Raw genomic sequence first — 25,899 nt, 5'->3', positions numbered from 1 at the left:
CACATTATCAAATTACTACCACATGATGAGAGAGAAAGAAGAAATGCCATCAAACCTCTGAGAGAAAGGTTAGCATTGTCTCACATAATGGCCTCAATACTCCACAATCCCAGTAGACCGGATGAGGAGGAATTTGGGTATGTCAGACAGACAAAGGCCCATCAACCCAATCCTCATTAAAAGATGATCCCACTTTATCACAGGATATCCTGTCGCTCAGCTGTGTGTGTGTGTGTGTCAGTGTGTGTGTGTTTGTATGCGTGTCATTAGGGACCCGAGGAACCTTCTGGTACCATGTCCGATTAATGCCCACACCATGACAACGTGGTGTAAAGGCTGCTGGGACAGGTCACAGTCTGATGGACCCGGAAGGAACCATTTTGACAGGTGAGTTCATACACACCGACAGGTGGGAAATGCACATACCATTCATTGCTAGTCAGGAAGCCTATACCAGGCCTTTTCCAACTACAGTACAACCATATGCAACACAACAAAGATGATTAAATAATGGTAGCCATGGGGATCCGCAACCTGCATGCCTCTAAAATGTTGATGAGCGACAAATACCTTCCACAATGAGAGCGTTCTCTTCTAAGAGCGATTAGCATTAATGACAACTCTTTGACCTAGAGGTCGACTAAGGCCCACAGACAATTGTGTGTCCATGACTGCAGACCATTTGTGTGTACCTGACTGTTTTTGACAAAGACTGAAAGACCTTCGCGAGCAGCTCCCCAGTAACCTGTGGGGGCCTATAGGGCCTTTTAGCCTGGGGCCACAAAACGCCACTCACCGAACATGTTCCCAATGTGGCCATTCCTGGTCAGGGGCCGTAGCTCGTTCTTGCCCCAGGCAAAGCTCTTGTAGTTGTCCCAGGCAAACTTCATCATCTGAAACACAAAAACAGGTGATGGGGTTAAGAACACAGGTCAGTCACTAAACTGATGGCAAACCACCTGATTCACAACAACAGCCTTAATTAAACTGGAATGGAGTGGCCTGCAGCAATGTCAATGATAAATTATTGATTTGCTGTGGATTAAAGACAAGCATGCAATTATCACACATAAACCACACAGCTAAACAATGCCATTGACAATCCCCAAAACTACCCCTGTTAAATCAAATTAAAAACAAGGTGCATCGCCATTCTCTTTCCAAAAACCTTCCAAGATCTCCTCAATTGGAATTAAAAATAATCACGTTTTTTCCCACTGACTGATATGGTCAAAGTAATTTAATTGTGTTATGCCAACAACAAAAGTAACCACGTTTTCTGCATTTCAGGCAGTGTAAAATGAAGGGGTTTAGGGTAGAATGGTATCTACAGAACATAAAATGGGGATTTAATCATTATGGCTGGAAGAGCCCATGCTTGAATGATCCATCGCTGCCTACAGCGACACGCTTATAATTAGCTCGGTAGAATCTGAGGGGAAGTTAGTTGACGTTCATCAAATGAATGCATAAATTCATGACTAGGCAGTCACTGACAGCAGCCGAGGCAATGTTTCAGGCAATGTACTTGTTTTCTCTTCTCTAGGAGGCGAATTTATTTGTTAATATGTACATTTTTGTTTTGATGTTTAGTAAAGGCTATGCAAGCTATGCTCTGTGTGGCTGTGGCTGAGTTTGTAACTCTACTGGAATTTCTGGAAACTATGATGCAGACCTCCAGTACAACCTGGATGTCTGTCATAGCTTTTTTTCTGCAGTGAAATATAGTGTACTATCAATGCAGATAAGAATATTAATGGCATATGATCTTCTGAATATTAATCAATCATAAAAACACAAAAGGAACACTTAAGCCCACTGATATAAATGTAAATATTGAAACAAAAGTATAATTCCTACTTCCTGTAAATCTCCAACCAAGGAGATTAGCTAACCACCACACCACCCCAGACTGTCAGAATTTGATATGTTTGACTGACACACCAGGAATAGGTTTTTCTCAGAGGCGGAGTAGTAATATGATGTGATTTATATCATTAATACTGCATGAGCCTGTGGTGGTCTCCAGAGGTTAATTGAGAGCAGGCGAGCAGCATCCATCTAAGCCCATGACACACATGCAACATATGCTGAACAAAATTATACACGCAACATGTAAAGTGTTGGTCCCATGTTTCATGAGCTGAAATAAAAGACCCCAGAAATGTTCGATACACACAAAAAGCTTATTTCTCTAAAATGTTGTGCAATTTGTTTACATCCCTGTTAGTGAGCATTTCTCCTTTGCCAAGATAATCCATCCACCTGAAAGGTGTGGCATATCATGAAAGCTGATCATTACACAGGTGCACCTTGTGCTGGGGACAATAAAAAGCCACTGTAAAATATGCAGTTTTGTCACACAACACAATGCCAAAGATGTCAAGTTTTGAGGGAGCATGCAATAAGCATGCTGACTGGAGGAATGTCCACCAGAGCTGTTGTCAGAGAATTTAATGTTAATTTCTCTACCATAAGCCGACTCCAACGTCGAGAATTTGGCAGTACGTCCAACCGTCCTCACAACCGCAGACCACAAGGAACCACGATGAAAATATCTCAGTTCCTCCATGGCCTGCATACTCACCAGACATGTCACCCATTGAGCATGTTTGGGATGCTCTGGATCGACGTGTACGACAGCGTGTTCCAGTTCCGCCAATATCCAGTAACTTTGCACAGCCATTGAAGAGGAGTGGGACAACATTCCACAGACCACAATCAACAGCCTGATCAACTTTATGCAAAGGAGATGTGTCGCGCTGCATGAGGCAAATGGTAGTCACACCAGATACTGACTGGTTTTCTGATCCACTCCTCCCTTTTTTAAGATATCTGTGACCAACGGATGCATATCTGTATTCCCAGTCATGTGAAATCCATAGATTAGGGCCTAGTTAATTTATTTCAATTGACTGATTTCCTCATATGAACTGTAACTCAGTAAAATCTTTGAAATTGTTGTATGTTGCGTTTATATTTTTGTTCAGTGTACATCCCATACATACCATTACCTATGACAAGACTCACCGCCTCCAAGAGAAAATCCTCTCACCCTAACTCCATTATGGGCATTTCACACATCTATAATAGTCTATGAGAGACTGTTCTCACATATAACAACTAAAGCCTCCGTAACAGAAAGGGAAGACATATTGTTTAGATCTAAAAGCTCTAGTAACTGATGAAAAAAGGGGTCAATGTTCAAGAAAGGCTGAGAACCGAGCTGGTGCTACCTGGGCTGGTGTGGTGAGTGTGGTGAAAGGAGTCAGGCGCAGGAGGGTAATCACCGAATACAGTTTATTCCTTTGTTGACACACAAATGCGCTCCAATAGCGATCAACGAAACAGGCACAGGGGAAACAAACATCCCTGGCAATTACACTGTAACGGAATCCAATAATACATAGGCACAGGGGGAAAATCTACCCTGGCAACACAATGTTATGAGTAGCTCCACCGAGCTACATTACTCTCACAATTAACAATCACCCACGGGGGGGCACGCGTAGACAAGATGGCGTATTGAATAGAAATCGGTACGAAACACCTCAAGATAAAAACATAATATTCAAAATCAGTAAGTTAGACTAAATATTAGCATTTCATATATTCGCAGTTAATATAATTCAATCTGGATAATAACACAAAACAGATCATAAGGCTAGAGAAATATATCGACAAATATTACAACAACACGCAACACCCAAAAATGACTGAAGACAAGCGTGGAGAGCCGATCCCCAAAAGGAAACGCGACTCATCGACTGATACAGATGATATATGCTTTTCACCACTGGGTATGGTAAGTGTGGAAAGCGACCTGTTGAAGTCGATAAATGACAAATTGGGCATACTAGAATTGGTCAGTAAAGACGTAAAAGAGTTGAAAGCGAGTCTTCAAATGAGTGACGAAAAAGCTTTGGTAATGGAGAAAGAAACCAAAGAATTAAAAGTGACAGTCTCTAAAATGGAAACGGACGTTAGGGAACTAAAAAAGGAGAACAATCTTCTGAGAGAAGCCTTACTAGACAGCCAAACTAGATCGATGAGGGAAAATCTAGTACTTACGGGTATTCAGGAAAAGGAGGGAGAAATAACAGAGAATATTATGAAGGACTTCCTGCATACAGCGCTACAAATCCCACTCGAGGCTGTCGATAAAATCCAACTCGAACGTGTACATCGTTTCGGAAAAAGAGGACAGAAATATGAGCGCCCAATCGTTGCCAAATTTGCTTTTTTTAAGGATAAAGCTATGGTGAAAAGCCTAGGAAAAAGACTTGCTGGCACGAAAATAGGCATGAATGATCAGTTCCCGAGGGAGATTGTAGAAAGGCGCAAAGTTCTGTATCCAATCTTCAAGGAAAACAGATTAAAAGGGAAACGTGTTGCACTAGTGGTGGATAAATTATATATTGACAACCAAATGTTCAGAGACACAAAGACTACTCCATGGCTATTCTAAAAGTTGTAATAGAGGTGTCAAATATTGGAGCACCTGATACTAGCAATGATAGGGATTGTAATATTAAATAACATTTATAGTAAGTATAGTATTTTATAAAAGGATAAAACTATATAACAAGCAGAATAATACATATTTAAATACAAATAATTAGAACATGGCTTTTTTGGCGGGAGGTTGTTGTTTTGGCGGATGGTTGTTGTGGTTGGTCCTGTGTTCTCTCTGGCGTCCTTTCCCCCTTGCAGCAGATGTGGATGCGGGTGCGTTTGCACGCTCGGCCCATTTCTTCCCCAGTCAACCATGTGGTGTGCATTTTTGTGTTTGAAAAGGTGCGGCATTAAGTGAGTGAGAGGGGAAATGGTTGCATATCCCAGAGCCGACCGGGGGTCTATGAGCAGGGGTAGTGAGAGAGAGCTTTCAATTTTGTGTAGATGAGGGATATACACTTTCAATATAGTATACATCTAATCTAATTTTTCATTGTCCTATCATGATGGAAAGATCCCTAACCCTATAACCTGGACACCGACCTGAGCGACCCATACACCAAAGAGAAGTTCCCATCTCTTTTATGGACCTGCTGTGAATATGCAGCCTAAACAGAGAAATAAATGCGGTCAGAGACCTACTTGAGCAGCACCGCCCCCTCAAGATTCTGAGCCTGCCTGGCAGGGTTGGTCCTACAAAGCCAGAGCCCCCTGATGGGAGAGCATAATATACAAGGAAATTCTCAAAGCTGCTAATGAGAACCTTGACGACCTTTTACCTAGCCGGTGGGGATTCCGGTGGGGTACGCCCACCCAGGTAGTGGCAGTGCTGGCAACACTGGCTGCAGTAACCCATGGGGAGGGGGTCACACTCGGACAATCAGAGAGGGGGTTTATCATTGTAGCCCAGGTGGCACAAAATAATCAAAGGTCTGACTGCATGGAGATGCTTGGGAAAATGGTTACAACAGGGGATCAGAGTGTTTGTGTCTCAGGTGAAGAGGGTGGATCTGATCTCCATCACCTAGGACTTGACATAGATTAAGTAGATTAATCAAATCTCACGTTGTTATCAATTTCTGCTCAATCTGCATGCTTTCTCAATCAGCTTTAACTGTATGTGCACTCGTAAATCAAGTTATTTCTCGAGTTGGGCTCTGGGATATAACAGCCGTTGAGTATCTGATTTTATGGTGGATTGTGGAGGAGGGGGGTTGAGTGTGTTGGAGTATGTGAGTATGTGCGTGTGTGCTTGTCTGGCATCTGTTGTGGGGGGGGTGGGGATGTTGGGGGGGAGGGTATGGGATGGACCGCGGGAATTATTTGCTAGGATAATAATTGCTTGTCAATGAATTAAATGTAATACAATGGCAATCCGGGTTATATGTTAGAATCCTACGCGTGAACTGCCGACATTATTACGCATATTAATTGATAATGATGGAAAATAGGATATGCATAATTTTAAAAAAAATAGTTATATATATATAGAGAGGTGAAAGCATTGGAAATGCTTTTGGCGGTTAATCTGCTTCTGTTTTGTGGGTGGTACTGTGTGCTGTTTTCGATGGATGGGTCCTGGCCTCTCGGGGCCTTAGGGATGCGGAGGGACGTGGGTGGGATGCTGATCACTGGGATGACAGCTCAACTTGGGATGGGGAGGGGCTTTAGCGGGGGAATTAGTGGAGAACAATTGAAGGGTTGCTCCGTAGCAGTGCAAATATCACGGTACAGCTATATGGACACTCAATCATTACGCTATTTTTTATTGGTAAATTTACAAACATATATAATGATAAATAGACTTGAAACTTGTATCTCATTATGGTGTATGGTGAAATAAGTATAGCCAGTTATAATTGTAATGGCTTAGCTGATAATAACAAAAGAAGAACAATATTTACATGGCTCAAAGAGAAGGAATATAATATCTATTGTTTACAGGAAATTCATTCAACAATTCGAGATGAAGTAGCGTGGAAAAAAGAATGGGGGGGGGGAATATACTTCTCCCATGGGCAAAGAAATTCAAAAGGGGTGATGATATTAATTAATAGTAATTTCGATCCGAATGTGCAAATTGTACAAATAGATACACAAGGTAGATGGATTATTTTAAATATGTTATTGGACCATAAACAGATATGGCTCATTAACCTTTACGGACCAAATAATGATGATCCACAATTCTTTGACAATATATATAATAAATTATCAAGCCTGCAAGCAACTCAAGACAATATTATTATGGTGGGGGATTATAATACTGTTTTAAATAGCTCAATGGACCGTAAAGGAAATCACACCACAAACAATCACCCACATGCTCTTAAGGAAATTGTGAATGTCATGGATACATTAGAACTAGTAGATATATGGAGGCTTAAATATACTGATCTAGTGAGATATACATGGCGGAGACTGAATCAAGCTAGTCGTCTTGACTTCTTTCTTATCTCATTCTCGTTGGCACCAAAAGTAAAAAAAAGTGTTGATAGGGGACAGAATGCGGTCGGACCATCATATAATAGGCATATACATTACTCTTACTGAATTTCCACGTGGGCGAGGATATTGGAAATTTAATCAAAGCCTATTGGATGATAATTTATTTATAATTAGAACAAAGGAATTTATAACTGACTTTTTCCAACATAACATAGGTACAGCGAATCCCCTTATTGCAGTCCTTCTCAAATAGTGGGGCGCGCCCCCCTGGGGGGGCTCGGAGCGATGCCAGGGGGGGCGCGTGTGACCCCGGGGAACGTGCTTTTTTTTGCCGCAGGGAGTAGTTTTTTTTTGCACCGAACAAGAGCACACAGCACAGAGCAGGAGATATGAAGTGCAGATAACAAACCCTTAAGAGACCATGGAAACATATCTAACAGGGATGAAAAGAAAGACGGAGATAATGAGACAAAGTCTCCCGAAAGCTAAGACGAGGAAATATGACGAAGCGTATGTAGCGCTTGGCTTCACTGTGACTACGGTGGGAGACGAGGAAAGACCGGTATGTTTACTGTGTCTAAAAATGTTGGCAGCGGACAGCATGAAGCCAAATAAATTAAGGCGTCACTTAAAGACATTACACCCCAATCACGCTGATAAGCCTCTTGAGTTTTTTCAGCGAAAACGTGCCGAATATTGCCAACAATCGTCCCGCTTTGTGAATGCTACTTCAGTAAACAGCGTCATATAAGGTGGCGTACCAAATTGCTCAGTGCAGAAGACCCCACTCCATAGCAGAGGAGTTGATACTGCCTGCAGTATTAGACATGGTCTCTGTCATGCTGGATGACGCAAGTGCTGCAAAAATAAAAACTATCCCTCTGTCCAATGACACTGTCGCCAGACGTATAGATGACATTGATAACGATCTTAAAGAACAGCTGGTAAACTCAAAGACAAACTTTTTGCCTTACAGTTCGATGAAGCAACTGACAGCAACAAAGACTGTTTATCGTTTATGTACGTTTTGACATGACAAACTCCCTGTGTGAGGATCTACTTTTTTGTAAATATGTCAGAGACAGAGCCACAGCTGAAGAGCTATTCAAAATGCTGGACTACTTCCTGACTGAGAATGGGCTAAAGTGGGAGAACTGCATTGGTGTTTGCAGTGATGGTGCACAGACCATGGCAGGGATGAGAAAAGGACTTCGGGCACTCATCAAGAAGGCCTCACCTAATGCTGAGTGGACACACTGTGTTATACACAGAGAAGCACTGGCATCAAGGCACCTTTCCTCTGAATTAAGTGAGGTTATGACTGACATTGTAGGTGTAGTCAATTTCATAAAGACCAGACCACTAAAAACAAGAGTCTTCTCTGCTATCTGTGAGGAGATGGGAGCTGAACATCAAGCTGTGCTGTTTCACAGTGAAGCAAGGTGGCTGTCATGAGGAAACGTCTTGTCCCGAGTTTTTGAGCTCAGAGAGCAGATAAGAATGTTTTCGGAGCAGGAGCACAAGTATGACCTCGCAGAAAAATGTAGTGATGAGAACTTCCTGGCAAAGCTGGCCTACCTGAGTGACATATTTGGAAAGCTAAATGAACTAAATCTACAGCTTCAAGGGAAAGATAAACACCTCCCTCAGGTCACAGACAAGATCAGCTCTTTCACTCGAAAGCTTGCAATGTGGGGCAGGCGACTTGATGAAGGAAATACTGATTCATTCGAGAACCTGCATGAATTTGTTGACACTACTGACTATGATGCCACCTCAGTGATTCCATATATTAAGGAGCATATTTCATCACTGATGGGATTCTTTAAAAAGTACTTCCCTGAAAACAGTTCCCAATATGACTGGGTGAGAGATCATTTCAATGCACCAGCTCCAACTGGTTTCAGCTCTGCAGAGGAGGACCAGTTCATTGATATCACGTCTGACTCCACATTGAGACTGAGGTTCACATCACAGACACTGAGTGAATTCTGGCTGAGTGTAGAGAGGCAGTATCCACTCTTAGGGCAGAGGGCTAAGAGTGGATACTGCCTCTCTTTGTGAGACTGGCTTCTCTGCTGTTGCTGCACTGAAGACCAAGTACAGGTCCCAGCTAAACATTGAGCAGGAGCTGAGAGTTGCAGTATCATGCTTCAAACCCTGCTTCGAAAAGCTGTGCACTGCAAAATGTGCTCATTGTAGCCATTAATCCTGACTTCCTCATTTTTATATATAAAAAAAAAATAATCAGCTCAAATTGTTTTATTCATTTTTGTTTTATAGGTCAAAGTGTTTCATATATTGTGCTCCTGAGTTAATGTTGCTGATCAATTTGAATGTATTGTTATTTATTGATTATATTTTATTTTATTTTTCAGTATCAAATGGTCAAAAAATGTTTACAGTTTAAATAAGGGTTGCATTTTTTTTAAATTTCAGGCAAATTGATGCACTTTAAGTATTTTCTGTTACAATGTTAATAAAGTTATTCTTTGTTGTAAGTTGAACTATATTTATTTCTTTTTTATTTTCTTTAATGTTAATAAGGATACAATGTTATGCAGAGGTGTACATATAACAATTTTATAGACAAATTATACTATTTACAGTCGCGGCGGAGAGTTGGGGGGCGCGAAATGTTTACTTCTTCCTAGGGGGGGGCGTAACAGAAAATAATTGAGAAGCACTGCCTTATTGTATGGGACACCTTTAAATGTGCCTTTAGAGGCCATGCAATTCAGTACTCATCTCGAAAACAAAAGCAATTTAGGTCAAAAGAGTTTATACTAAGAAAGGAAATAGAAAGTCTAACAGAACAGATATATGGCAATAAAAACTGTAACATAGAGGCTCAGAATAAATTAGAGGAAAAACAAAAAGAAATGGAGAAACTTATTCAAGAAAGATCAAGTGTAATATATTATAAAAATAAAGCAAACTGGATGGAATATGGGGAAAAATGCACAAAATTCTTTTTTAATCTTCAACATAGGAATGCTACCAAAAAGAACTTAATGAAACTGGTTACAATTGACGGAGTCACCCATAATTCACCAAATGATATTTTGAAGGAAGAAACAAAGTACTTTAAGCATATGTTTTCTTTTCAGTCGCCTCCATCTCCTCTAACTGAAGCTAATTGTAGAGATTTTATTTTTATTGATAATGTCAAATTAACAGCCACACAGAAAGACTCATGTGAAGGTGAAATTACAGAGGAGGAACTTCTGGATGCAATTAAAGACTTTAAGTCTGGGAAAACTCCAGGGTTGGATGGCATACCAGTCGAGGTATACCAAACCTTTTTTGATATACTAAGAGGACCGTTATTAGCATGTTTTAACCACTCCTATGTAAATGGTAGATTATCTGAGACTCAAGAAGAAGGTCTGATCTCATTATTACTGAAACAGGATACAAGTGGAAAATATAAAGATCCAGTCCATTTACAAAATTGGAGGCCCCTTACACTTCAGTGTTGTGATGCAAAAATCCTAGCAAAATGTATAGCGCATAGAATTAAAAAGGTATTGTCGGATATTATTCATTCTAATCAGACAGGTTTTTTACATGGAAGATACATTGGAGAAAATATAAGGCAAGTATTGGAAACAATAGAACACTATGGAAAATATGGGAAACCAGGCCTGCTATTCATAGCAGACTTCGAAAAGGCATTTGATAAAGTTTGACTGGGGTTTATATATAAATGCCTGGAGCATTTCAATTTTGGAGAATCTCTTATAAAATGGGTCAAAATCATGTATAGTAACCCTATGTGTAAAATAGTAAATAATGGCTATTTCTCAGAAAGTTTTAAACTGTCAAGAGGAGTGAAACAAGGTTGTCCACTAAAGGCATATCTATTTATTGTGGCCATCGAGATGTTAGCTATTAAAATCAGATCCAATAATAATATCAGAGGATTAGAAATACAGGGCTTAAAAACAAAGGTGTCATTGTACACTGATGATTCATGTTTTCTTTTAAATCCACAACTAGAATCCCTCCACAGCCTCATAGAGGATCTAGATACATTTTCTAACCTCTCTGGATTACAACCAAATTATGACAAATGTACTATATTACGTATTGGATCACTAAAGTTAGCAAAAATAGATAAGATCTTACTACCATGGAAAGGAAAATACCTGTCAATTTGTGGAAAAATCACCCTGATTAACTCTTTAGTATTATCCCAGTTTACCTATTTGCTTATGGTCTTGCCTACGCCTAGCGAACAGTCTTTTAAATTATATGAGAAAAAAATATTCAATTTTATTTGGAACGGCAAGCCAGACAAAATTAAAAGAGCATATTTATATAATGAATATGAATTCGGAGGACAGAAATTATTAAATATTAAAGCATTAGACCTATCACTAAAAGCTTCAGTTATACAAAAGTTATACTTAAATCCGAACTGGTTCTCAAGCAAATTAGTAAGATTGTCTCACCCAATGTTCAAGAAAGGCCTTTTTCCCTTTATTCAGATTACAACCACTCACTTTCAGTTATTTGAAAAGGAAATAATCTCCCAAATGTCACTATTTCTAAAACAAGCCATAGAAAGTTGGTTGCAATTTCAATTTAATCCTCCAGAAACGACAGAACAAATAATGCAACAAATATTGTGGTTAAATTCAAATATACTAATTGACAAAAAACCTTTCTTTTTTGACAGAATGTTTAAAAAAGGTATAATCTTCATAAATGATATCATCGGTAGGACTGGTGGAGTTATGTCGCACATGCAGCTGACAAAAACATATGGAAATGTCTGCTCTACCCAAAATTACAACCAAATAATTGCAGCCTTACCGCAAAAGTGGAAGAGGAAAGTGGAAGGGGGAGAAAGTAAGGAACTTGTAAGGAACTTGCATTAAAGAACATAATTGGTTAAGGAAAACTGTGATAAACAAAAAAGTATATCAGTTTCACTTAAGGACCAAAGGATTGACAGCCGTCCCATATAGATTGCAAAATAGTTGGGAAGAGATCTTTGACGTACCGATCCCATGGCATAGTGTTTATGAACTGACACGCAAAACGACACCGGATTCAAAAATTAGAATCTTTCAATTTAAATTATTATATAAAATTCTTGCTACCAATAGAATGTTATTTATATGGGGGATACAATCTTCCCAGCTCTGCAGATTTTGCTGTGAAGAGACAGAATCATTAGATCATTTGTTTTGGTTCTGTCCATTTGTAGCTTGTTTTTGGACACAGGTCCAGCAATGGCTAAAGGATTGCAATATTTACCTTGAACTAACCTTGCAGATAGCATTACTGGGTGATCTGAAAAGTCATAGTCAATCAATCAATAATATAATAATACTTTTAGCAAAAATGTTTATTTTTAATTCACAATCTGTAGAAGCAATGAGAATAGAAAGGTTCAGAACTTTTGTAAAACATCACAGTACGGTTGAAATATATATGGCAAATAGAAATCCTATATGGATGGTGTTAAGAGATAGATGGGAGGTATTGAATAGAGTTGAAGGATGGGACTAATAACAAATAACAACAAATAATAACAAAGATAGCTAATAATGTAAGCATACTGTGTCCATAATAAGTATATAGGTTGTATGTTGGGAGCTTTTGGGAAAGAGCACAGATAGAAAGATATGGCATATAGAAGCAAACCGGATGGACATCATGAAAATGATCGGAGAGGTTGAGAGTAGAAGAAGTTCAGGAGCAATAAAAAATAAAATAAATAAAAAAATATATAATAGAATTATTGTAAAATTAACTCTGTCCATAAGGTGTAGATAGTAAGTATAGACCGGAAGTAGAGGCCTGGGCATTGTTGTTCACTAATTTACTCCAAGTAGGGAAAGGATGGTGGGGTTGAAAAGTAATAAAGGGGAGTATATATATATAAAAAAAACAAAAAAAACATGGGGGATTGGAAGTGATGCAGACAATTACATTGATAGAAGATACAATCTATCTGCAATATTAAGCTGATCCATTCCCCCAAAAAGAACAACAAAAAAAAACAAAAAAAGGAAAAAAATATATAAAAAAATAAATAAAATATACAGTCACCCACAAGGACTAGGGTGCAGAGGAAACACTTATACACAGACTAATTAGGGGATAGGAACCAGGTGTGTGTGATTGACAAGACGAGACAATTGTGATGATGATTGGGGCGGCAGTGGTTAGTAAGCCGGTGACGACGAACGCCGAAGCCTGCCCGTACAAGGAGGGGAGGCAGCCTCGGCCGAAGTCGTGACAGCTGGTGAGTTATAGCAGTTATGGAGTCAACTTGGCCTATATCAGTGAAGGTCTGGTTCTCAGTGACCATGAGAGCAGAGTGAATGGTAGAAACAGGCAGGAACAACAACATCCTACTTTCTGGCTTAATGCCGGTTTACACACACTTACACAAACACACAAGCTTGCTCACCCATCCACACACACAGGGATGCAACAGTCACCACAGGTGCAAACCCAGAGAGTGTCATTGTTGAGCCTTTGCAAATTAGTCAAGTCCCAGCCAATTTGAGTGGGCATCGTTTCAAAAGATGCTTTCTCGCCTAGAGATATGCCAATATTAACGGCAATAATTTATGCAGGACCGCATCCAGTAAAAGTAAAGAACTAGCTTGAGACATGATTTGGGGATTAGCATCAAAAATATTGATGGTGCAAATTTGTTTGCATGCCAATAATTCTTCAGCCAGGGCCAGAAAGACTAGCATAGGTGTTGGGTACAACAGAGGACGCTAGAGCTTACATCACCAGACAAAATACTTTTCCTCAGAGCAAAAAACGTATGCATTTCAAAGGATTCAGGTTTCAGTTGAAATACACTTTTTCTAAATGTTAGTATTGTTCTACTCCCCAGGGATAGACAGTATAATGGAAAAAAAATATTTTTACATAAATGCTGGGGTTTTGTAAATGTTTGTACTCTGTGTTCACTTTATCTGGACTGGGAAGCTCTGCAATTAAAGCACAAAATAACTGATTGTGTAGAGATTGCAGAATGCTGTAGAAGTTCATCACCACCGCCATCGCACACAGACAGCATGGTTATTAACTGTACAAAATGAGAAACGGAAGCATGAAATATCCCAGAATAATGCAAATTTACCAGATGCTGTGTTTTCTGATATAATTTCCATTTTAATATTCAAGTCCAGTGGCATAGTAATCTACCCAGAAATTGTCAAATAAATAGAATAATAGATAATGTGCTCACTCAGATAATTTCTCAAAAGTAGTTGGGTGCTGCATCCTATTTTTCTATGTAATGCAGCAATATTAGAGAGATTTCTGCTGGTTTACTGGAATGTACAGCCATCACTCCCTAACTCCTACTCCACACGGTTCCCCCAGTGGCTCTAGCAGCCAGCTGGATGTGATGTTCCACACAAACTGTAGATACAACATGCATAGAGATAATTATTGATGGTTCCACACCAGTGGGGAGGAGGGGGACACAGGCCTGTATAATTATATCCCCTAACAGTGTTGTGATCAGTAGGGCGGCAAAGCGTGAGATGGCCAGGGTCAGAGACCGCCAGGGTCACAGGCCTAACATGCCATCATGATCATCATCAGCAGCACACACATACACACTCCTACGCACACACACACACACACACACACACACACACACACACACACACACACACACACACACACACAATTAGAGACCACACCAATCGATAGCACCCACTACAGCCCTAGCACACTACCCCCCAGGGAACCTTTCTAGGAGAGCAAATGGATGGGGGCAAACTGTTGCCAGGGGTAAATAAGCTAGACATACAGCGCCAGTCGTAACTGCTCTTGGGCTCATTCATTGGCTGGTTGTTGGGCAAAGCAGTTCAACAGCAGCCAGTGATTAATATGAATCACAAATTTATCAGGATGCAATTTGCCAATTCCATTCCCTGAGGTCAGAAGTCAATGCTTTCCAACCTGATTTTCTTTGCTTACACCAAAAAGCTTTATCAACATCTCCTGGAAAAGATGCAATATCACTGCTTTTAATCATAGCAAATACAACAAAATGATGAGCAAAGAAAATCATTACAGAGACATTTGTTTTCCTTCCATTAATGAGAAAACTCACAGTCTGATCAGTTGACGAAAGGCGCTGAAAGGTTTTCTAATCAAAATCAGTTGTAGATAACTCGCCCTAAGCAGCAAATGGCACAAATACACCATGGACATGCCAAGCCTGGTATGGGGTCCATTTTAGGACACACTCAGCCTCAAGGAGGGTTGACGATTGACACAAAAAGGGGTGAGGCTTGAGGCTGAGGGTGGCCTGTAAAAGGTTAAAATAAGGGGCAGCCATTAACTGGCTGCTGGTCCACTTCAGTCCTCTTAACCCAGCATGGTTGCTCAGCAGGGCACACACACTGGCCTGTATTTACTCAGCTCTGGAGAGCTCTGGACAGACAGCATGGCATGCTGGGACCCATGCTGGGCCCCGTGTAGCTCAGTAGGTAGAGCATGGCGTTTGCAACCCCAGGGTTGTGGGTTCGATTCCCACAGGGGGCCAGTATGAAACATTTATGCACTCACTAACTGTAAGTTGCTCTGGATAAGAGCGTCTGCTAAATGACAAAAAATAAGAAAAATTAAATAAATAAAAAAAGAACTAGGGCTACTGAAATGGAGCAGGGCACATATAGAGAAGGTGACAACAGGACCTTTTACTCCACATTTATTCCTGAATTAAGGCTGGGAAATAGATTGAATTGGCACCAAATGTCCTTAAGGCAAAATTAATTAATTAAGACACCCTCAGTCCCAAGGACTCATCATAAGGCAAAGTCTCCTTTCCCTGTAGATTGCCTATTTATTTTATTTTTATTTTTTTATTTCACCTTTATTTAACCAGGTAAGCCAGTTTTTACATTTACAACTGCGACCTGGCCAAGATAAAGCAAAACAGTGTGATTAAAAACAACAACACAGAGTTACATATGGGGTAAAACAAAACATAAAGTCAAAAAATACAACAGAAAATATATATACAGTGTGTGCAAATGTAGCAAGTTATGGAGGTAAGGCAATAAATAGGCTATAGTGTAAAATAATTACAATTAGTATTAACACTGGAATGATAGATGTGCAAGAGATTATGTGCAAATAGAGATACTGGGGTGCAAATTAGCAAAATAAATAACAATATAGGGATGAGGTAGTTGGGTGGGCTAATTTCAGATGGGCTGTGTACAGGTGCAGTGATCGGTAAGGTGCTCTGACAACTGATGCTTAAAGTTAGTGAGGGAGATAAGAGTCTCCAGCTTCAGAGATTTTTGCAATTCGTTCCAGTCATTGGCAGCAGAGAACTGGAAGGAATGGCGGCCAAAGGAGGTGTTGGCTTTGGGGATGACCAGTGAGATATACCTGCTGGAGCGCATACTACGGGTGGGTGTTGCTATGGTGACCAATGAGCTAAGATAAGGCAGGGATTTGCCTAGACGAACATGTAATGAGGACCAGCCAACAAGAGCGTACAGGTCACAGTGTTGGGTAGTGTATGGGGCTTTGGAGACAAAACGGATGGCACTGTGATAGACTACATCCAATTTGCTGAGTAGAGTGTTGGAGGCTATTTTGTAAATGACATCGCCGAAGTCAAGGATCGGTAGGATAGTCAGTTTTACGAGGGCATGTTTGGTGGCAAGGAGGCTTTGTTGTGAAATAGGAAGCCGATTCTAGATTTAACTTTGGATTGGAGATTGTTAATGTGAGTCTGGAAGGAGAGTTTACAGTCTAACCAGACACCTAGGTATTTGTAGTTGTCCACATACTCTAGGTCAGACCCGTCGAGAGTAGTGATTCTAGTCGGGTGGGCGGGTGCCAGCAGCGTTCGATTGAAGAGCATGCATTTAGTTTTACTAGTGTTTAAGAGCAGTTGGAGGCTACTGAAGGAGTGTTGTATGGCATTGAAGCTCGTTTGGAGGTTTGTTAACACAGTGTCCAATGAAGGGCCAGATGTATACAAAATGGTGTCGTCTGCGTAGAGGTGGATCTGAGAGTCACCAGCAGCAAGAGCGACATCATTGATATACACGGAGAAAAGAGTCGGCCCAAGAATTGAACCCTGTGGCACCCCCATAGAGACTGCCATAGGTCCAGACAACAGGCCCTCCGATTTGACACATTGAACTCTATCTGAGAAGTAGTTGGTGAACCAGGCGAGGCAGTCATTTGAGAAACCAAGGCTATTTAGTCTGCCAATTAGAATGCGGTGGTTGACAGAGTCGAAAGCCTTGGCCAGGTCGATGAAGACGGCTGCACAGTACTGTTTATTATCGATCGCGGTTATAATATCGTTTAGGACCTTGAGCGTGGCTGAAGTGCACCCATGACCAGCTCGGAAACCGGATTGCATAGCGGAGAAGGTACGGTGGGATTCGAAATGGTCGGTGATCTGTTTGTTAACTTGGCTTTCAAAAACTTTCGAAAGGCAGGGCAGGATGGATATAGGTCTGTAACAGTTTGGATCTAGAGTGTCACCCCCTTTGAAGAGGGGGATGACCGCGGCAGCTTTCCAATCTCTGGGGATCTCAGACGTTATGAAAGAGAGGTTGAACAGACTAGTAATAGGGGTTGCGACAATTTCGGCGGCTAGTTTTAGAAAGAAAGGGTCCAGATTGTCTAGCCCAGCTGATTTGTAGGGGTCCAGATTGTGCAGCTCTTTCAGAACATCAGCTGTCTGAATTTGTGTGAAGGAGAAGCGGGGGGGGGGGGGGCATGGGCAAGTTGCAGCGGAGGGTGCAGAGCTGGTGGCCGGGGTAGTGGTAGCCAGGTGGAACGCATGGCCAGCTGTAGCAAAATGCTTGTTGAAATTCTCGATTATTGTAGATTTATCGGTGGTGATATGATAGTGTTTCCTAGCCTCAGTGCAGTGGGCAGCTGGGAGGAAGTGCTCTTATTCTCCATGGACTTTACAGTGTCCCAAAACTTTTTGGAGTTAGTGCAACAGGATGCAAATTTCTGTTTGAAAAAGTTAGCCTTTGCTTTCCTAACTGCTTGTGTATATTGGTTCCTAACTTCCCTGAAAAGTTGCATATCGCGGGGGCTATTTGATGCTAATGCAGTACGCCACAGGATGTTTTTGTGCTGATCAAGGTTAGTCAAGTCTGAGGAGAACCAGGGGCTATATCTGTTCTTAGTTCTGTATTTTTTGAATGGGGCATGTTTATTTAAGATTGAGAGGAAATTACTTTTAAAGAACAACCAGGCATCCTCTACTGACGGAATGAGATCTATATCCATCCAGGATACCTGGGCCAGGTCAATTAGGAAGACCTGCTCGCTAAAGTGTTTTAGGGAGCGTTTGACAGTGATGAGGGTCCGCGGTCGTTTGACCGCGGACCCGTTACGGACGCAGGCAATAAGGCAGTGATCGCTGAGATCCTGGTTGAAGACAGCGGAGGTGTATTTAGAGGGTAAGTTAGTCAGGATGATATCTATGAGGGTACCCATGTTTATGGATTTAGGGTTGTACCTGGTAGGTTCGTTGATAATTTGTGTGAGATTGAGGGCATCTAGTTTGGATTGTAGGATGGCCGGGGTGTTAAGCATATCCCAATTTAGGTCACCAAGCAGTACGAACTCTGAGGATAAATGGGGGGCAATCAATTCATATATGGTGTCCAGGGCACAGCTGGGGGCTGAGGGGGGTCTGTAGCAAGCGGCAACAGTGAGAGACTTATTTCTGGAAAGGTGGATTTTTAGAAGTAGAAGCTCAAACTGTTTGGGCACAGACCTGGATAGTATGATAGAGCTCTGCAGGCTATCTCTACAGTAGATTGCAACTCCACCCCCTTTGGCAGTTCTATCTAGACGGAAAATGTTATAGTTGGGGATGGACATTTCAGATTTTATTTATTTATTTAGTCTTCCATACTTTGCTTTCCAAAGGGCATGAACCTGATGTTTAGTCTGCATGAACCAGGTGTTCTACTAGTAAAATATGCTTACTTCTATACACCTTCTCTTCAATTTGTTCCAGTACGAACCAATCAACAGTTTGCTGTACTCTTGCAGCTGCAGAGACAACATTTCCAGAGCTATAAGGTTCTATCTGCAAAAAGATGATTCTGAGATAATTGGCTTTAAAGTTTGAATGGTGTAAGAAATGTTTATCTTGTATTCTTTTGGACTTAACAACATGAATTGGGTAATTTAGAGTACTATATAGGTAGAGAACATTCAACAGAACAAGGTTATGTCAATAACTCAATTGTTGATAGAACCATATAGTCCAAAGCTCTCGATTTGCCAGCTTCTTAATGACCTATTTGTACAAACAAAAACTGTCAAGGTACGGACACCCACACATTATTGGTAAAAGTTGGGCATATTCATACCTTATCATCATTATGAATTATTCATCATCACGGCACAAACAAAAGCTCTGAACATTTGTATTGAGAGAGTCTGTAACATCATGTACTGTATATGGAGGGGATTGAAAATCTGGTGGTCATTAATATAGACCAGGTCTGTTGTGTTAAAATGGACACGCAACAGTAGTTCTGAACATAGCATGTGTACCCATATAGCAGGGTTTTAACACACACTTTAGCAGCAAACTGCAGTCTTTTTTACTGGATCCAATATAGAATGTTGCTATATACAGTAATCCATACATTATCCGATTTTGGAAACGTAATGTATTCATTCCTTTACTCAAAATACTCACATACATCCCATCACATAAAAAGAGATTAGGACAACTGTATCAAGCATATTTCGGCTAAAGAGAGTTTTTTTTTTATTGGAGAAGCAGTGCATCACATTGGAAATGTATCACCTGCATTGAACGTCATTTTTAGAAACCCAAGTGGCGCTTCCAGTGTGGATAGGACCACTGAGCTGGTGCATAAGAAACACGCTATCGAACACATGGCATCGCCAGCTGGGCAGGGACCAACATGTGTACAGTCGGCCACCCAGAAGAGGTAGAGAGAGAAAGCCTGGGCTTCGACTGGCAAGCTGCAACACTTTGTAGCCTTTTCCGGATGCCTAATTATGGCAAATCTCCCGCTTAGCCAGCACAGCGAGGGTCCTTGTCACAATGATATTTAATCAATACCTCCCTGGTTATGGGAGGCCCGTCAAAGTGCCTGTTCTTAAATGATAAATCCCTCCTCATCACAAAGACTGAATGAGGGCAAACCTTTGACAGGTATTCAGAACACAACTACAGAGAATTAGCAAGTATGGAACGATGGAGATGGAGATGGAGGGAGGGCTAAATAAATTAGCAGGATAGCAAAGTAAAACTACTTTTTTGGCAGAGGGTAAGATTGTAGGAAAGGAAGGAAAATGTATGCTACAGCCGTCAGTATTCGTCAGCGTGAAAAGCTGACAGCTGAGAGAGAGAAGATGGAAGGGGGGAGTGAGGGATGACACATAGACTGATGAGAGGGGAAAACTGATGTAAGGGCCATCCAGAAGTCAGTGAGGGGAGAGGAGGTTTTTTAGAGAGCAGGAGGTGCTGTACACTCTTGTAAACAACATTGATATTGCAGAAAGACAGGAATCAGAAATAATATTATTATAGCGTAGGAAACTGACAGAAAGCTTTCCAGATTACACAAAGTTAACTACGCTTTAATGGCACTGCATTCCTTAAAAATCATGTTCCTGGAAATCCAAGGTATATGCATGCTGATTGCTGAATAAGGACACTCACAGTGCAACCATTTTTCACATCCCTGATTACAGAGAATAGCGAGTGAACAAGATATTTGTCATATGGAAGAGGATAAGGGTACTGTGAGTTAACCACTTCCACCCTGCTAGTTAAAATACCTCCCACCTCACCTCCATGCAGTTACAATTGTGTATTGCTTCCAGAGGTGGGTTGCCTTCACTATTAAGCCCAATATTTGAGGTAACAATTATAGTGAAGCGTATTGCCAACCTGCACTCCTCTCCTGTCAACTCCATACCTTCCTCAAACCATTCTGTTCAGCCACAGGGTCCCAGCTATACATGAAAAGCAATGGTCTGTGAATGGCCAAGATCTGAGAGCTTGTGACTATTCAATCCATGTACAAGTACACGTGGTCCAGAATGTTCAGTCGGTTGGAGCATGTTGCTGGAGGAGACATCAAGGTTGTCAGTTAAATTTCCACTTCACATATGTCATAATAATACTTGCTATGTGATAATAAGTAATTGTAGATAAATGTACGCTAGATGAACTCATCATAATACATGAGATGTAACAAGTGGGTTCTCAGGGGAATAACAAAGGAATGAATAAGTGATAGCCTATTCTACACTCCGACCGCTACACACAAGACAGTGTCAGTCAGGCAATCATCTATCCAACGTCTTTATCCTCCATCTCCTACAAATCTGTCAATCAAACCCTCATCTGCTCTCCCTCCTAGTAAGAACGGTACAGTTCCCATCCCATCTCATTTGGACACCCATTGCTTCCCAGCTGGAATGGTGCATTATTCAAAAAAAGAAAGAGATGGGAAAAATCCCCAGACATATCAATCGCCACTCTGACATGTTTCATTTTCTGTCGGGTGTTTCTAGCCATACATCCTCGTTTGGAGGGAACATGTGAGAAAGGGGAAAAAACACTGCATGTGCGCTATTGGAAGCTTGAAATAGATTAACAAAAGCATGTGGAATATGGAGGTTCATTGTGTTTCTTCACACACACAGACAGCAATCTCCCACAGCTCGGTGTGCAAGGCAGCTATTTAGAAGTATTTTGCTTTAATCACACTCAAGTGCTGAACAGACAGTATTCAAATCCTGACAAGGCCGTACACAATGAGAGGGACTCTGATCTCTGAAGTCTCCAATGCCAAGCTACCCTGGCTTCAGCAGTATCCATCTCTCTCTGTCTGTGTATTTTTCTTTCTTTTTATCTGGTTGATTCTCTGTTTGGTTCTCTATTTATACCTTGGTGTTATCTGTCTCTATCTCATTCTCTCTCTGGTTCTCTCTTTCTCTCTATCTCTCATACACTATCTGTCCCTCCCTCTCTCTGGTTCTCTCTCTCTAATAACTTACTTTGAAGGGCTGAGAGCTGGACAATCCCTTCCTCCAAACCCTTCCTCCAACCCCCTACAACACAATGTGTGACAAGGAAACTGCATTCAAGATTATGTATATAAACATTACACTTCTACTAAGAGAGGGATTTTATTTAAAATGAACGAGGTGTAAGCCAGGGGCCTCCTCTGGGTCCCAGCACAGATGGCCTGTTAACCTCTCACTCCACGGGGTCCTCGGGAGCCTAACTGTCCCACTGGGCCTAAAGAGTACCATTAAGAACGTTAGAGCTGGCCCTACATTGTAGAAGACCGAGAATACACACTCACTCACACACACATACTGAACACACACACAGAGCAATACACCCTCCAGTGATCAGACAGACAGACAGACAGACAGACACAGAGAGAGAGAGAGAGAGAGAGAGAGAGAGAGACAGACAGACAGACAGACAGACAGACAGACAGACAGACAGACAGACAGACAGACAGACAGACAGAGAGAGAGAGAGAGAGAGAGAGAGAGAGCGAGAGAGAGAGAGAGATACCAGTGGAGGCTCCTCAGAGGAGGAAGGGGAGGACCATTCTCCTCAGTGAATTTCATAAAAATAAAAATGATAAAACATTTAAAAAGTTATCCTTTTTAGATGAAACTATACTAATTATATTCACATGTCACCAAATAATTGATTAAAACACACTGTTTTGCAATGAAGGTCTACAGTAGCCTCAACAGCATAAAATGTGGTGAGTAGTTGAATCAATGAGAGAGAAAGACAATACTTGAACAGTTTTCAACAAATGAATTTATTCAAAAATGAAGAAGAAGCAAGAGAGAGAGAGAGAGAGAGAGAGAGAGAGAGAGAGAGAGAGAGAGATTGTCATTTTTGTTCACTTTCAGTTTCACTTACTCAGCTAGCAAATCTAGCTGGCTGGTTTAGCCTACTCAAACACCCGGCTCAAACAGAGGGATGCTATGTTAGCTAACTGGCTATGAATATCCAACACAACACTGGAACTCTTCCAAGTCAAGGTAAGCTTTTGGTTTTCTTAATGTATTGCCACCGGGGCAGCCGGTGTAACTGCTAAACTGCTTACTGACTATACACTGTAACGTTACTGCATGATTGTAGCGGGTTTACTAACGCATTAGTTCTATTAGCTATGTTGACTAGAACATAACTTTAGCTTATATTGGGACAACGATGTAGCGGTTATGACATGGTTTGGCTTGGAAAGATTTTTTCGCCTGGTCACATACAGCTGATGTGTTGTGTATTGAAGTCCACAAACGAAGGGAAAAGGTGAGAGGAGGAGAGTGCATAGAGGCGAGAAGGAATACAATGTGGCTGCTATGAAAGTGAACTGTGTTTACACGTGATCAGTGGTGTATTCATTTCCGCCGATTCTGTTGAAAAGTGTTTCTTAAAGGGAAGCAAACGAAATGGGGATAAAAAATACCAGAATTTGTCCAATAGAAACTCTTGTTTGCAACTGTTGGACTAATGATTACACCCTAGATAAGTAAGATGTAGTCAAGAATGTGCAAGGCGGTATGGAATGTGTCACTGTCTGTCACCTCAAAATGTTCTCGACCTGTGTGCAGCCTACAGTGGGGAACATTTTTATTTAGTCAGCCACCAATTGTGCAAGTTCTCCCACTTAAAAAGATGAGAGAGGCCTGTAATTTTCATCATAGGTACACGTCAACTATGGCAGACAAAATGAGAATTTATTTTCCAGAAAATCACATTGTAGGATTTTTAATGAATTTATTTGCAAATTATGGTGGAAAATAAGTATTTGGTCAATAACAAAAGTTTCTCAATACTTTGTTATATACCCTTTGTTGGCAATGACACAGGTCAAACGTTTTCTGTAAGTCTTCACAAGGTTTTCACACACTGTTGCTGGTATTTTGGCCCATTCCTCCATGCAGATCTCCTCTAGAGCAGTGATGAAACCAGTCCAAGATGGCGAAGTAGTGCAGTTCTGTTTTTGTCGTGTGTCTGTAAATAGCCTGTAAATACCCTGTTTTTTTGTATTTTTCATACATATTTCCCTATCAGACTTTTCATCCTTCTACAAAATATACTTTCCTGCAACCCGCCTCACTCAATGTGGAACGGATTCTATTATTGACTTACCTTTTATATAGAATCTCCAGTTGAAACTAGCTAGCCAGCTAACTAGCTACTTGCTATTAGCCACAGTTAGCGGTATTTCACCCAGAACATTGGATTTTTTTTTCTGCGGGATTAATTTAATCACTGGATATTAATCACCGGATATTCGGCCAGTCTGCACAGCGCGTTATCGACCCAGAACATATCAGTTTTTCTGCCGGAATCACTGAATCACTGGACCTTTAACTCCGGATTCATCGCTACCAGCTAGCTTCAACTAAATGGACGCTGTGGTCAGGCTAATCATCCTGAGCTAGGCCCATCTCTCGGCTATCTACCTCTCTGTCAACCGGACGGGACCACCTAGTGTTGACACGGAGCCCCGCCGATCCTACACGACTGGTCTGCCGACGAAATCGTCTGATGTGGTTACGACGACGTCGACCACGAAGATTCCATCTGCTAGACCCGGCCCGCTAGCACACGCTAGCCGTGGCCTCTTACCTGCTAGTGGTTTAGCAGCCTCCGAACTATCCTATTGCTGTTCACCGGACCTTATGATAACTCAGCTATACAGCTGATGTCTGCTGGACTGTTCCTTTTTACGGTACTACATCCTGTTTATGTTTAGCCTCAGCCCAAACATGGTTAGCTTATTGTTGTTTCGGTTATTTCTAATTGTACTATTTCACTGTAGATCCCCCAGCCCAGCTAAACCTGCCTTAGATAGCTCCTTTGTCCCACCCCCCATACACGCAGAGACCGACTCAATTGATGCCTCTAGTGATACTATCTCTTTCATTGTTACCCAACGCTTAGGTTTACCCCCACTTTACTCATATCCTTCCATATCCTTGTCTGTACATAATGCCCTGAATCTTTTCTACAACACCCGGAAATCTGCCCCCTTTATTCTATGTACCCAACGCACTAGAAGACCAGTTCTTAAAGCCTTTAGCCGTATCCTTATTCTAGTCCTCCTCTGTTCCTCTGGTGATGTAGAGGCTAACCCAGGCCCTGCAGCCCTCAGTATCACTCCTACTCCCCAGGCGCTATCATTTGCTGACTTCTGTCATCGCAAAAGTCTTGGTTTCTTGCACGTAAACATCAGAAGTCTACTTCCTAAGTTTGAGTTATTCACTGCGTTAGCACACTCCGCCAACCCTGATGTTCTAGCAGTGTCTGAATCCTGGCTCAGGAAGGCCACCAAAAATTCTGAAATTTCCATCCCCAACTATAACATTTTCCGTCTAGATAGAACTGCCAAAGGGGGTGGAGTTGCAATCTACTGTAGAGATAGCCTGCAGAGCTCTATCATACTATCCAGGTCTGTGCCCAAACAGTTTGAGCTTCTACTTCTAAAAATCCACCTTTCCAGAAATAAGTCTCTCACTGTTGCCGCTTGCTACAGACCCCCCTCAGCCCCCAGATGTGCCCTGGACACCATATGTGAATTGATTGCCCCCCATTTATCCTCAGAGTTCGTACTGCTTGGTGACCTAAATTGGGATATGCTTAATACCCCGGCCATCCTACAATCCAAACTAGATGCCCTCAACCTCACGCAAATTATCAACAAACCTACCAGGTACAACCCTAAATCCGTAAACATGGGTACCCTCATAGATATCATCCTGACTAACATACCCTCTAAATACACCTCAGCTGTCTTCAACCAGGATCTCAGCGATCACTGCCTTATTGCCTGCGTCCGTAACGGGTCCGCGGTCAAACGACCACCCCTCATCACTGTCAAACGCTCCCTAAAACACTTTAGCGAGCAGGCCTTCCTAATTGACCTGGCCCAGGTATCCTGGATGGATATAGATCTCATTCCG

At 41.4% G+C, this 25,899-nt stretch overlaps 1 protein-coding gene across 1 annotated transcript in view; it reads right to left on the bottom strand.

Annotated features, from left to right (window-relative positions):
- The window catches only part of LOC311140860 (mannosyl-oligosaccharide 1,2-alpha-mannosidase IC-like), a 138,027-nt gene that overhangs the window by 31,034 nt on the left and 81,094 nt on the right, over positions 1–25,899 (bottom strand). The window contains exon 2 of the mRNA XM_084176132.1: positions 797–893. Within this exon, the coding sequence (XP_084032258.1) occupies positions 797–893 (97 nt within the window). The remainder of the gene's footprint in view (positions 1–796; positions 894–25,899) is intronic.

Source organism: Coregonus lavaretus, assembly GCF_964263955.1.
Source record: "Coregonus lavaretus genome assembly, chromosome: 13".
Lineage (NCBI taxonomy): Eukaryota > Metazoa > Chordata > Actinopteri > Salmoniformes > Salmonidae > Coregonus > Coregonus lavaretus.
Note: the sequence above shows the minus strand (reverse complement) of the source record. Positions and strands in the feature narration are given on the sequence as shown.